The following is a 15,043-nucleotide window of genomic DNA, read 5'->3' as shown; positions in this document are numbered from 1 at the left end:
TGATCATTTCCTTCTTGTCCTCGTATCCCATCTCCTTATCCTCATATCCTTGCTTCTTGTCCTCATATCCCAGCTCCTTGTCCTCATATCTCAGCTCGTTGTCCCCATATCCCAGCTTCTTGTCCTCATATCTCAGCTCTTTGTCCTCATATCCCAGCTCCTTGTCCTCATATCCCAGCTCCTTGTCCTCATATCCCAGCTCCTTGTTCTCATACCCCAGTTCCTTGTCCTCATATCCCAGCTCCTTGTCCTCATACCCCAGCTCCTTGTCCTCATACCCCAGCTCCTTGTCCTCATATCCCAGCGTCTTGTCCTCATATCCCAGCTCCTTGTCCTCATATCCCAGCTCCTTGTCCTCATATCCCAGCTCCTTGTCCTCATATCCCAGCTCCTTGTCCTCATATCCCAGCTCCTTGTCCTCATATCCCAGCGTCTTGTCCTCATATCCCAGCGTCTTGTCCTCATATCCCAGCTCCTTGTCCTCATATCCCAGCTCCTTGTCCTCATATCCCAGCTCCTTGTCCTCATATCCCAGCGTCTTGTCCTCATATCCCAGCGTCTTGTCCTCATATCCCAGCTCCTTGTCCTCATATCCCAGCTCCTTGTCCTCATATCCCAGCTCCTTGTCCTCATATCCCAGCTCCTTGTCCTCATACCCCAGCTCCTTGTCCTCATATCCCAGCTCCTTGTCCTCATATCCCAGCTCCTTGTCCTCATATCCCAGCTCCTTGTCCTCATATCCCAGCTCCTTGTCCTCATATCCCAGCTGCTTGTCCTCGCATCCTTTTTTAATGTCGGTGGTACAGTCGGGATCTTTCTCGAATCACAGTCGGCAATCTTGGGTTCGAATCCTGAGGCGGGACAGACATGATTGGGCACGTTTCCTGTCACCTAATGCATCTGTTGTTTCCCCTTAGCAGTAAAGAGGTACCAGGGAGTTAGTCAGCTTGTTGCAGAGTTGCATCCTGGGGGAGGTTATAGGGTCATTAGTTCTCTGGATCTAGATTCACGAAGCAGTTACGCAAGCACTTACGAACTTGTACATCTTTTCTCAATCTTTGGCGGCTTTGTTTACAATTATTAAACAGTTAAGGAGCTCCGGAGCACCAGGAGGCTCCTGGAGGCTAGTCTTGTTCATTTCTCCCTCCTCAGCCATACTCTTGCAGTGTTTGAGTCTGCCTGTTGTCCTCTCTTATGTGTTTACTCAGTTACCGACCGTTTCTGAAATTTTTTTAGAGTTGTTGACCAGACCACACACTAGAAATTGAAGGGACGACGACGTTTCGGTCCCTCCTGGACCATTCTCAAGTCGATTGTGTGGCGTTCTCAAGTCGATTGTTTTTTAGAGTTATCATATTGGGCGAAAACCCGTCACCCAGGTGGAGGATGTTTGGGCAACCCGTTCTCGCACTTGCTTACTGTCAATATTGGCTTATTTAATAAGTGCATATGTGACATACTAATTGATTGTGAATATTTTAGTTTACCTTGAAAAGCTTTATAGAAAACACCGACCTCACCTAACCTTCTTAGTATGTTAAGATAAGCATGTTATTGCTTCGTATTTACAATTATTACTTAACCTATCAACGGTATAGGTTAAGTAATAATTGTAATGGGGGGAGAAGGCGAGGTAAATGACAGAATATACAAAGCAAGAGCCTTAGGGGAAACTGAGAAGACTCCATAACCTTGGCTGGAACAAACAGCAACTTAGACAAGGCTGTTGTCTGGTTACATCTCAAGTGCCCTCCAGCACCGCTACACACACCATAAAGAAAGCTACCATGCGAGGACTACAAGCAGTGGGAAATAAGGCGCTAAGGAGAGCAAAACACCGTCTACCATTTGATCAGAGAGTCCAGGAGCTCCATGAACTCCTGAACATATAGTCACTAAACGTCAGACTGCAGCACCAAGCCATCAGGGTGTGGAACACCATCGAAATGTGAAGAAGACCCAATATAAGATTATTCCAAGATGAGATACCCAGCTCCCACAGTTGGTGGCCCAAGATGAGACGCCCCACTCCCACAGCTGGTGGCCCAAGATGAGACGCCCCACTCCCACAGCTAGTGGCCCAAGATGAGACGCCCCACTCCCACAGCTGGTGGCCCAAGATGAGACGCCCCACTCCCACAGCTGGTGGCCCAAGATGAGACGCCCCACTCCCACAGCTGGTGGCCCAAGATGAGACGCCCCACTCCCACAGCTGGTGGCCCAAGATGAGACGCCCCACTCCCACAGCTGGTGGCCCAAGATGAGACGCCCCACTCCCACAGCTGGTGGCCCAAGATGAGACGCCCCACTCCCACAGCTGGTGGCCCAAGATGAGACGCCTCGCTCCCACAGCTGGTGGCCCAAGATGAGACGCCCCACTCCCACAGCTGGTGGCCCAAGATGAGACGCCCCACTCCCACAGCTGGTGACCGAAGAGCTTGGATCTACTCCATGGAAGCCAAGCCTCATATTACATAATTCTAAGATTAAATACAGAGCAGAACCCTCCCCCTTCCCCCCTCACAACGGAAAAAGAAATCCTTGAACAGAACAAAAAAGCATGTACATAATCCATTCACCTGGGCTCTAGGAGGCTCGAACCGGGGACCCAATAGGTGTGAGGCCGAAGCTCTGTCAACTGGGCTATGAGTAGCCTTAATAGGGAAAAACGCCCAGGTGAACATAGTGTTCATTCCCACGGAAGTGTGGATGACAATTTACATGTACATAATCAACTAAGTGTGTATATGTGAATGCTACACAATATTCATCTATATATATGTTATAATACACGTGAAGAACCTCAGAGGGGCCTGGTAGCCTGGTGGATAGCGCGCAGGACTCGTAATTCTGTGGCGCGGGTTCGATTCCCGTACCAGGCAGAAACAAATGGGCAAAGTTTCTTTCACCCTGAATGCCCCTGTTACCTAGCAGTAAAATAAGTACCTGGGTGTTAGTCAGCTGTCACGGGCTGCTTCCTGGGGGTGGAGGCCTGGTCGAGGACCGGGCCGCGGGGACACTAAAGCCCCAAAATCATCTCAAGATAACCTCAAGATAACAAAAGAGAGCAACCTCAGTTCAGGAACCAAACGCCTCGTGTCAGCAAGGCGGACAGTCCGCCTTACTATCAGAGTAGTAGTAGTAGGCCTCCATCAGTCTCAGGAGACTATGGAGTTGCGCTCTGGTTGTCGGTCTGGAGTGGCCTCACCAGGGCGCAAAGCCAAAATAGACTGATACAGGGGGAGAAGCTGTCACCCAAGCAGCAAGCTCCCCCCCTCCTTTCTGCTATCATAACTCATTCTATATTTACCCATTTCTAAATTTTCCCTTCACCTGCACCTCGCTATGCTCTTTACTCTCCGCCACCCCCCAAATAGGTGCCAGTGGCACCACCTGGGGTCGATGGCCCAGGGTCACGCCAGCCAGTAATTACCAGTGCCGGGCTCTCTACAACTCTCCCCCCTTGACCTTTTATACCTGCTAAATAAACGTGATAAATATCTATGGTTTAAGCAGGTCCGGTCGGGTATGTTGACCAGACCACACACTAGAAGTTGAAGGGACGACGATGTTTCGGTCCGTCCTGGACCATTCTCAAGTCGATTGTGGGTATGTGTGTGTGTGTGTGTGTGTGTGTGTGTGTGTGTGTGTGTGTGTGTGTGTGTGTGTGTGTGTGTGTGTGTGTGTGTACTCACCTAATTGTGCTTGTGGGGGTTGAGCTCTGGCTCTTTGGGCCCGCCTCTCAACCGTCAATCAACTGATGTACAACTCCTTAAGTTGATTTAAAACTATAAATTTTTCATTAATTATCCTCTACTTCATATTCTAGTGCTTATAATTGAACCATTTTGGTTTATCAGCTACTACTGGTCGTTTCGACGGCGTTCCTCAGCTTTCAAAGCAGCCTCTCTTGGTGTACCTTGTCGATTCCTTTTAGTATCTTGTATGTTGTAACTATGTCCCTTCTTCGTATGTATTTCCCAAGTGAAATGCATACGAAGTCTGCATCTCTCTCTCTCTCTCTCTGGATTTCAGAAGACAACTGAAAAATGTCTCGTTAATAGGAGTTAATTTCCTCATGGCACACGCTGGTTCTGGAGACGGCGGGCTCGCTCTAAGGTCAGCCAGATGGTCTATGTCACGGCAGACAGCGACAAGACGCTGTCTCAAGTCTCCTGTCTTATTGTCTGGTTCTTGTTTGGTCTGCTTTACTTGTTTCTCCGTCTCTGTCTGCTTTTCTGTAGCCTGTCTGTGTCATGGCGCTAAGGGCTTGATTGAGGTCACCGCTTGGCCTCGTCTCTCTCTCTCTCTCTCTCTCTCTCTCTCTCTCTCTCTCTCTCTCTCTCTCTCTCTCTCTCTCTCTCTCTCTCTCTCTCTCTCTCTCTCCCACGTGACCTTCTGGTGTTCTGTCTCTCTCCGGCCCTCCCCCCCACCCGTGCACACCTGTCAAAATCCACACACTCACTCACTCGACCAAACACCGTCACCCACCCACCCTCCATCCACATCGCCCAAAAGTCCTGTCATCCGCCACAAGAAAAAATCCGGCCACTCATCTTGTGGCTTAACTTCTTATATTATCCACTAAGCCAGCCAGCGTTTCCATCACCACCCACACAGACACCAGTGGATCATTTAGTGCTACCACCACTACCACTACCACCACTGAAGAGAGAATTGGTATCAGCCAGTGTGAATACACATGTGTAGACCTACACCTGCACCCAGGTGTATTCCTGGACCGGAATACACCACGCATCTACAAGCCCACTTACGGGACTTGTATATACTAAATATATATATATATATATATATATATATATATATATATATATATATATATATATATATATATATATATATATATATATATATATATTTTCCCCCGCTAGGTATACTAACAGGAAAGATATACCCGACTGGGGCATTGGGATTCAGCGAGGATACACGTAAGTGACACTTTTTAAGTGGCACTTACGAGGAGCTGAAGGCACTTCAACCTAATTAGAACCTCTCCGTGATTTGGTCGGAATATAATGTCTCAATATTACCTTATATCAATATAGCTTAATCCGTTTATGTATAAAATTGCCTCTTTAGTGTCTTCATAAACCCATGGTAAAGATAATATTGTGTGTGTAACGTGTTAAAATGCTATATCTTAAAATTAAAACAATTTTTTAATTTAAATCTTTTTTGGCACTTTAAAATTTTAAATTATAATTTAAATTAAAAAAAGAAAAAGTTGCTCTACTTTTATCTTTCACTTGTTATAAACCATTTTCTGTGTTTTCAGAACATGTCGGCGCTGCAGATGGCGGCGGAGGGGAGAGACTATCTTATGTGGTGCCCGGACCACGAATTTGACAACGCTGTTGCCGGCCTTGACATACGGGTAGGTACCTCTCTGTGAGTGGTGGTGGTGGTGATACTGGTGATTGTACTGGTACTGGTGGTGGTACTGGTACTGGTGGTGGTGGTGCTGGTACGCTGCATTGTAAACACAAAAATATATTGAGCTAGAGAGAAAAATGTTCAGTGGCAATTGCATAAAAAAAGAGATCCAAGATTCGGTCAGGGAAGAAAGAATACATCAATAATTTATATACATCGCAAACGTTACAAAAATGCATCGTGTATTACAGAAGTCTGTAACGCAAGAGAGATAATCGCTTAAGAAACGACAAGGGCTTGTGTTTCCCCCTTGTAACAAGGGCTTAAGGGTCATTTGCCTCTTACCCTCCTGTTAAGTCGATTATATTAGTACTTAAGACGTCTTAAAATCAGAGAGAGACAGTGACTGAAATCAAGAGACCGGTAACAACTGCACTATCGAGCCAAGGAAGAATGGTTAAGTCCCCCGTGGACTCCCTCCCGTTTTTTTTTGGGGGGTAGGAATATGAGAGAATGGGCGATATGTGAGGGATACTGAAGAAGATCATACCGAATACCTCATCATCATCATCATTCATCTAGCAGCATCACCATGTTGTAGCCGTGGGAGAGGAAGATAGCAGAGCAAGCCAATGAATCTGTATCCTGGTACAATACAGCACCCGTGGAGATTCGGGGTGGATAAGCAAGTCCCAGCTGTGTCTGGGTACAAGTGACAGGATGAACAACCCAGCGGGTTTTCTTCCTATTGGGGAGTGTTGTACATGCTGCTATGGCGGTGTGTCCACTCACAGGATGAGTGGCGCTGCCCAATACTGTCACTATGGCGGTGTGTCCACTCACAGGATGAGTGACGCTGCCCAATACTGTCACTATGGCGGTGTGTCCACTCACAGGATGAGTGGCGCTGCCCAATACTGTCACTATGGCGGTGTGTCCACTCACAGGATGAGTGGCGCTGCCCAATACTGTCACTATGGCGGTGTGTCCACTCACAGGATGAGTGACGCTGCCCAATACTGTCACTATGGCGGTGTGTCCACTCACAGGATGAGTGGCGCTGCCCAATACTGTCACTATGGCGGTGTGTCCACTCACAGGATGAGTGGCGCTGCCCAATACTGTCACTATGGCGGTGTGTCCACTCACAGGATGAGTGGCGCTGCCCAATACTGTCACTATGGCGGTGTGTCCACTCACAGGATGAGTGACGCTGCCCAATACTGTCACTATGGCGGTGTGTCCACTTACAGGATGAGTGGCGCTGCCCAATACTGTCACTATGGCGGTGTGTCCACTTACAGGATGAGTGGCGCTGCCCAATACTGTCACTATGGCGGTGTGTCCACTCACAGGATGAGTGGCGCTGCCCAATACTGTCACTATGGTTGTGTGTCCACTCACACGATGAGTGACGCTGCCCAATACTGTCACTATGGCGGTGTGTCCACTCACAGGATGAGTGGCGCTGCCCAATACTGTCACTATGGCGGTGTGTCCACTCACAGGATGAGTGACGCTGCCCAATACTGTCACTATGGCGGTGTGTCCACTCACAGGATGAGTGACGCTGCCCAATAAACTCGCCCCTCGGGGTAAAATAAATAAAACTCCACACTAAGATTTGACCTATTTCTGTGTTATTCATTGTTCTTACGGCTAGGTACGTGCCTTGACCACACCAGATCCATCTGGGCCACATCTGAGACACATGTGGCCCACATCTGATCCATGGTCATGGTTCAAGGCCGGACCATATTAGTCCATGAGGGGGCGTGTCCCCTCACTGGGGCACCAGAGCCAACACACACACTCTCTCTCTCTCTCTCTCTCTCTCTCTCTCTCTCTCTCTCTCTCTCTCTCTCTCTCTCTCTCTCTCTCTCTCTCTCTCTCTCTCTCTCTCTCTCTCTCTCTCTCTCTCTCTCTCTCTCTCTCTCTCTCGTCTTGTTCAGCCTATCTTAACCTCTCCGCTCCATCTAAGTAAACACGCAATATTCCCTAGGCCTAAGCGGCTGGAATTTTCTCCCTGACGGGTTAGAGTCGTCGCCTTCCCTTCCCACTTACTCCTTTTCCAGCTCGACCCTACCCCTTCCTTCCTCCTTCCTCACTTTCCCTTTCATGTTACTGGGAGGAGTTCAGTAGGGGAATGGGGGAGGGAAATCGTGTCTCCCTCCCTTCACCAATCTTATACTCACCCCCCTTCTTAAGTCTCTCCGGATCCATGTCCCATGCTCCTTCTCAACCTTTTAGGGGGTAACTGGCCTAACTAATCTTCTAACATGTTCCTTTTAAAACTTATCAAAAGGTTGGCGCTGTGTAAATCGATTGATTACAATCTGATGTGGAGCTTAGGGAGAGGTTTTCTCTGTCAGGTCACTGGGTAGATCTGTGAGAGTTGGTTTGGTAGTGGAGTTGATCAGTGGCTGTTGGAGACTTATTGTGTTGGGCGGGGTGTAGGCTTTTTTCAGAGGGATGAGGGCCTTTTCCAGTGGGGTCAGGGCCTCTCCAAGTAGGGTGAGAGCCTCTCGCAGTTGGATGAGGGGGACCTATCCCATCTTCGACCTAGTGGATATGGCTTCGTGGGGCTACTTTGAAATATATTTTCTCTCTCCACTAATACAAGTTTGTGAGAAGTATTAAAACACATCCTGCCTCTTGCTCGTGTCTTACTGAGGAGTTTTCTGGGTGTGACATTGCTGGTGGGCGGCCACCTAGTTATTACAGCCGTCTTCTGGATGTACACGAATATGGGTCATGGTAGACGCACCTGTCCGCTATAACCCGGTTGGTCCGGCACTTCTTGCAAGGAAGTTAGGTCGTCAGACATCATTATTCCCAGATCCTTTACATGCTTTCCTCTTATGGGTATATCCGACTGAATCTTGTATTTCGTTGAAGGTCTTCATTTTTTTTCCACATACATAAGTACCCGGAATGGCGCGTTTTTCCGACTGCCCCTTTTGTTGTGCCCGGTTCTACGAGGCTCCGAGTGTCCAAGAGAGTGGTGCGTATTGAAGGTGTGAGCGAACCTGTCTGGTTCTACAGCCACACTCCTCGGACGACACCACCCTTATACCACCTGGCCACCCTTATACCACCTGGCCACCCTTATACCACCTGGCCACCCTTATACATGGCGTTCACCTCGGGTCGACGGGCTCAAAGGGTCAGTGCCAAGAGAAAGAAAGGTTGTTGTGGGGTGAAGTGAGGTCAAAGAAGGAGAGAAACAGAGTGTGTGCTACGGCCTAACTTGGCCAGTAACCAGGGGCCAGATTCACGTAGCAGTTACGCAAATACTTACGAATCTGTACATCTTTTGTCAATCTTTGACGGTTTTGTTTACAATTATTAAACAGTTAATGAGCTCCGAAGCACCAGGAGGCTGTTTATAACAATAACAACAGTTGATTGGCAAGTTTTCATGCTTGTAAACTGTTTAATAAATGTAACCAAAGCCGTCAAAGATTGAGGAAAGATGTACACGTTCGTAAGTACTTACGTAACTGCTTCGTGAATCTGACCCCTTGGTTCTTTCCATTCAAACTTTTTATGGGGCCTCAGTGCCTTTTCTTACCAGATTCAATCCCACCGAGTCTTAGGTAAGTTATTAAGAACTGAAGAGTAATAGTCAATCTAACAGGAATAGGGTTAAATAACACCGGCTTATGGGAGCCGGTCGGCCGAGCGGACAGCACGCTGGACTTGTGATCCTGTGGTCCTGGGTTCGATTCCAGGCGCCGGCGAGAAACAATGGGCAGAGTTTCTTTCACCCTATGCCCCTGTTACCTAGCAGTAAATAGGTACCTGGGTGTTAGTCAGCTGGCACAGGCTGCTTCCTGGGGGTGGAGGCCTGGTCGAGGACCGGGCCGCGGGGACACTAAAGCCCCGAAATTATCTCAAGATAACTTCCTCAAGATAACACTAAACAAAACCATCACTATGTGTACTTCTTAACTATGTACACTTATTACATATGTACATAGCACCGCAGGTGTCACTTTCACACACGACACTACTAAAGAACATCTGTGATTTTGTATCCCGGCGAGTCCATGTCTATCTTCTATCGCACGACACTCAAAGGTACCCTTCCCTGAGTCTATTTTTCTAAGGTACTCATGTCAAGGAGTTCACCTTTCTCAGTAAATCTTGGGCCAGTTCTCTACAGCATCACCACAGTGTCAGAATACCGCTTCGAATCTCCACCAACATGCTGGTTGGCTTCCCTTAGAGGCTTCACCTATAACAAGCCTTAAGTTAGAGGTACTTGTGTAAAGGAGGAAATGTATATATGTTTATCTCTCAGAATGTTTGGTAATATGTTTATTGCTTGTGATGTGTGTTTATGTATGTATTAACACGATGTACTGAACGGGGTGAGAATAGCTTGAGGTTAGGGCAGAGATGCCCTAACCTACTCTGTCCATGTGAAATGTATTTGATTAGCTTACTAAACTCACTTGAACTCGGGAAGTCGCTGCACGCTCCAAGATTTCTCCAATCCCTCCCACAGTGGTGAACGTCACAACCTAGTGTACGAGAATGGTAAGGTTATCTTGAGGTTATCTTGAGAGGATTTCGGGGCTTAGCGTTCCCGCGGCCCGGTCCTCGACCAGGCCTCCTTTTTTATACACACACACACCTAGGAAGTAGCCCGTAGCAGCTGTCTAACTCCCAGGTACCTATTTACTGCTATGTGAACATGGGCATCAGGGTGAAAGAAACTCTGCTCATTTGTTTCCGTCTCCACTGGGGATCGAACCCGGAACCTTAGGACTATACGAATCTCGAGCGCTGTCCACTCAGCCGTCAGGCCCGTGGACAGGTTATCTTCTTGAGATCTTGAGGTTATCTTGAGATGATTTCGGGGCTTTTTAGTGTCCCCGCGGCCCGGTCCTCGACCAGGCCTCCACCCCCAGGAAGCAGCCCGTGACAGCTGGCTAACACCCAGGTACCTATTTTACTGCTAGGTAAGGTAAGGTAATAAGCAGATGAAAGCACCAATGTTGTTGTTGTTATAGATTCAGCTACTCGGAACAAGTAGCACGGGCTAAGGTGAGCCCGTAGTGGACTTACCTGGCACAGGAGCGATGCGTTGAATTTCTAGATAGAGCTAATATATATACTATGCCTAAAGCCACTAATACGCTCAGCCTTTCACCCAATATGCTCAAGTCACAGCTCAGAGTTTACGTCTTAATCTCCACAGCGCCGCTCCTGTGCCAATACGGGATCACCATAGCCCGTGCTACTTGCAACTTTTGTTCCAAGTAGCGAATCTTAAACAACAACATACTCGGAACAACGTTCCCATGTAGCACGGGTTATAGTGAGCCCGTAGAGCTCTCCGTAAGTGGAAGAGGCGAAGGTAGTAATGAAGAATAATTTAGAAACTGCTGCTGGAGTTGGCGTCTTGGTGAGGGAAGATGAGGTGGTGGTGGTGGTGTGGTTAGTGTGGTGTAACACGACCCTTGTACCCAGTCACGCCTTCTCTTCCTTCCTTCCTCTCTCCCTTCCCTCCTCCTATGTCTATAGTCTTTCATTCCTCATTTCTCTCTCCTCCATAATGTTTTGACAGTAGGACAGACGAATTCCTCCCCTAACTGCCCCCCCCCCCCAAGTCTAAACAAAACCTAGTATGTTGACCAGACCACACACTAGAAGGTGAAGGAGACGACGACGTTTCGGTCCGTCCTGGACCATTCTCAAGTCGATTGAGTGTGAAGTATCAATACATTGTATCAATACATTGTATTGATACATACAAAACAAAATGCGCATAAACAAGCAACAATATTGCATGGCTAAACTGTAATATTATAATATTTAAATTACAAAATTTGATTAACAATGTCATTTGTGTTCATTTTTTTTCTTTGCAGGGCCTGGTAGAGTTGGTGCAGACCTTGCAAGACGCAATGGCTGTAGAGCAGCAGACGTTCGATAGCCTCTCGCAGCAGCTGGAGCTGGTGTACGACCCCCTGCAGCAGCAGAGACTCTCTGCTGCTCTCTGTACCTCGCAGACCCGCCTGGCCAGACTCTGCTCTAGGAATATGAGATGCTTCAGACAGGTAAATTAATTAATTTACAACAACAACAACAACAACAATTTTATTTAGGTAAGGTACATACATACAATAAATTTATATAAGGATTGGTTGACTTATAGGTAGAGCTAGTACATACAATGCCTAAAGCCACTATTACGCAAAGCGTTTCGGGCATAATAATCTTGTAACTTTGATTTGATACTTTTTTACTGCTTGTGTAGCGTTATATTATAATTTTTATACTCAGATAACATTATTATTGTATTTATTGGTGTCATTTGTAGCTCGTGTTGTGGAAGAAACATGCTATATCTCGGAAAATGGAACTGCAACAGACTTATACGACATCAGTATTATTCTATAGTCACCCTCTTAAACTTTGAAAGAGAACGCGTCAGCAGTTTAATCAAAGAAAACGCCCGCACAAATACAAGGCAGACTTATTCATAAATAATTATAAATAAGTTTGCCTTGTATATTTTTAATTAATTATGAATTATTCATAATATAATTATACAATTCCTTTGAGAAATCGTCTGTTTAATTTCCGTTGTTGGCAACCGGAAATCTGTTTCCTACGCTTATATATATATTGGGGCTTCCCCAAGGTCGACCTGTTAAGCTTTTCTAAAGGGCCCATAAGGCCCCCCCCATATTTGCAGCTTGGTGAACAGATGTATCAGGTGAAAAGAAACGGGCCCATAGGTCTCCGTATCTGCCGTGGTCGGACACTTGACCCCGAGATCACGCTTAATTATGCAAGACGCCACAATCCTTCGACCAGAACACAAGAATAGACAGAGATCCACACAAGAATAGACAGAGATCTAAACAAGAATAGGCAGGGATCCCCACACGAATAGACAGAGATCTACACAGGAATAGACAGAGATCTACACAAGAATAGGCAGGGATCCACACAAGAATAGACAGGGATCCCCACAAGAATAGACAGAGATCTACACAAGAATAGACAGAGATCTACACAAGAATAGACAGGGATCCACTCAAGAATAGACAGGGATCTACACAAGAATAGACAGAGATCCACAGAAGAATAGACAGGGATCCACACAAGAATAGACAGAGATCCCCACAAGAATAGACAGGGATCCACTCAAGAACAGACAGAGATAGCTTTATTTGTTTAATAAAACTGTAATATCAATATAGCTATAGGTTAAGTAGTAATTGTAATTAAGAAGCAATAAAATGCTTATCTTAAAAAAAACAAAGACGGTTAGGTTAGGTCGTGGTTTTCTATTCAGCTTTTCAGGTAAACTTAAGTATTCCCAATATATTTGACAGTACGGTTTAATACCAAGTGAAATTAAGTACAATTCCTGACTGTCTTACATAGTACATAATTGCACTAATGGGGCTGTTACATTTACCCCCCCCCCCATTTTTGGAGGACGGGCTGGATGTCAAAGGGAAATAGGAACCGGTGGAGGGTCTAAAGGAAGGGGAAATGGAAAGGGTGTAAAATGGGATATTAGGGTATCGCAGTGATCATTTACCATTATTGTTATACCCTGGGCATTAGGGCCTGTGAACCCTAATGTAAGGTAACCCCTAAAAGAGGTTACCTTACCTTGAGGTGCTTCCGGGGCTTAGCGTCCCCGCGGCCCGGTCGTCGACCAGAGATCGATAGGGGAAGGAGGTATGTGGGGAGGTATTTCGGTTCTTAATAAGGGCCGGTTGTGGGAGGGTATAAAAGTCCTTTGTGTGGAGAGTAGTGTCTGTAATGAAGGGGGAGGAGGGGGAGGGGGGAAACCGGTTGAGGCCCTGAACACAGCGGTGGTTGAGCGCGATGATTACCGCGCCTGCAGAGTGGCGACGCACCTCTGGACTGGTGTGAATGTTGCTGATTATATCTCTTGTTGGGAATATTGGAGGGAAAAAAATGCTTTTTGACTGAAGTCGATTTGCTGTTTTTGTCTCTCTGTTTCTCTCTCTCTCTCTCTCTCTCTCTCTCTCTCTCTCTCTCTCTCTCTCTCTCTCTCTCTCTCTCTCTCTCTCTCTCTCTCTCTCTCTCTCTCTCTCTCTCTCTCTATCCTCTCTTTTCTTACCTTCTCTCTCCTGCTTCTCTCTACTTCATACTCCTTCTTTTCTCTCTTTTTCCCTCTCTCTCCTGCCCTGTCTCACCCTCTGTCTCTCCTTTACTGCTCATAACCTCTTGCGCCTCCCCTTTACCTGCCGTCTCTCTCCCTCTCCCCCTCCCTCTCCCTCTCCTTCTCCCTCTCCCTCTCCCTCTCCCTCTCCCTCTCCCTCTCCCTCTCCCTCTCCTTGGTGCCTTAGGTAAGGAGTGCAGCCAACTTTAGGACGTCCGGCCACACCCTTACCTGTCTGTTTACCTTCTTCGACCTTGAGTTGCCTCTTTTCGTTTCGCTCGACGGTCCCTCCCGATTGGCCGAGCGCTCGACGCATTTGGTTGATGCTGGATAAAGTGGTCTCGTTTATCATTTCTTTCTTTGGGGAAGGGAGTGGCGGTGGGCATGGTGCTTACTGTGCTCTTACTGCCCTCATTAAGACTGTGAATGATTGCAAACATTCCTTTGCATGTTCGCTTGCTTTAATCTCTTCATTGCTGATATTATACTTTGGTAATATTTGTATTTTATTCATAATTACTCGTATGGACAACGTGTACGTTGATCTTAACTTTAAGAAACAAAATGTCTTAGACAGATGGGTGTTGAGACTTGAGAAATGGTACAATCGGTATCTTTGTGACTCACAATTGTGAATTCCGGGTTCGAATCCCTGCATGGCGGGACAGAAGTGGTTGGGGGCGTTTATTTCATGTCGCCTACTGCAGTAAAATATAGTTTCAGCCATCAGCCTATTTAGGTGTTTGTTGTAAAGGCCCTTTGGCCTCCTCACAGGGTGAGCTGGGAACTTTATTACGTGTCTGAGAATCCAACGCAGAAAATGGTATGTATATGACGAAGATGTTTTCTGAAAATTTATGAATGCTGAAATTTTTTGTCCAAATTAGTCCTTTTTCTCTTCGTCTCATTCGTCATTATCCTCTGGAGGAGGCTGGCGTCGTTCGTAATCGGCTAATAGCAGGCTGGAGCATTTCGTAATTAGCTAGGAGTAGATTGGGGCATTTCGTAATTAGATAGGAGTAGATTGGAGCATTTCGTAATTGGCAAGGAGCATGACTTGAGCGTTTTTAACTAGACCTACTGGTGCAATATCGAGAAATAAATGAAGACTGCCCTTTTACGCAATATCAAAACACAATTCAAATGGCTTACAATATTGGCAGCGAGTCGACCAAGAGAGACACGTGTGACTGTATTATCAGGAACAGCGGTCTCGCCCCACTGAGCAGATAGGTAGGGGGGAGGGGGGAAGGTTTGGTGATGGGGGTGGAGAGGTTGGGGAGAGAGGGGGTGCAGGAAAAGAGGGGGGAGGGTAGAGAAGGAGAGGAGAGGGAGAATTAATCCAAAGACCTGTAGATCAGGAGTCACATGTAACGTGGCTGAAATATGTTGACCAGACCACACACTAGAAAGTAAAGGGACGAAGACGTTTCGGTCCGTCCTGGACCATTCTCAAGTCGATTGTGACTTGACCACTTGACCATT

At 46.8% G+C, this 15,043-nt stretch overlaps 1 protein-coding gene across 4 annotated transcripts in view; it reads left to right on the top strand.

The window, feature by feature from the left end:
* The window catches only part of LOC123773625 (uncharacterized), a 301,086-nt gene that overhangs the window by 140,780 nt on the left and 145,263 nt on the right, over positions 1-15,043 (top strand). For all 4 annotated transcript variants that reach the window (XM_069312402.1, XM_069312403.1, XM_069312400.1 and 1 more), the window contains 2 exons: positions 5,297-5,395; positions 11,277-11,465. In XM_069312402.1, the coding sequence (XP_069168503.1) occupies positions 5,297-5,395; positions 11,277-11,465 (288 nt within the window). The remainder of the gene's footprint in view (positions 1-5,296; positions 5,396-11,276; positions 11,466-15,043) is intronic.

This window comes from Procambarus clarkii, chromosome 72 (assembly GCF_040958095.1).
Source record: "Procambarus clarkii isolate CNS0578487 chromosome 72, FALCON_Pclarkii_2.0, whole genome shotgun sequence".
NCBI lineage: Eukaryota > Metazoa > Arthropoda > Malacostraca > Decapoda > Cambaridae > Procambarus > Procambarus clarkii.
This window is presented reverse-complemented; position numbering and strand designations above follow the sequence as displayed.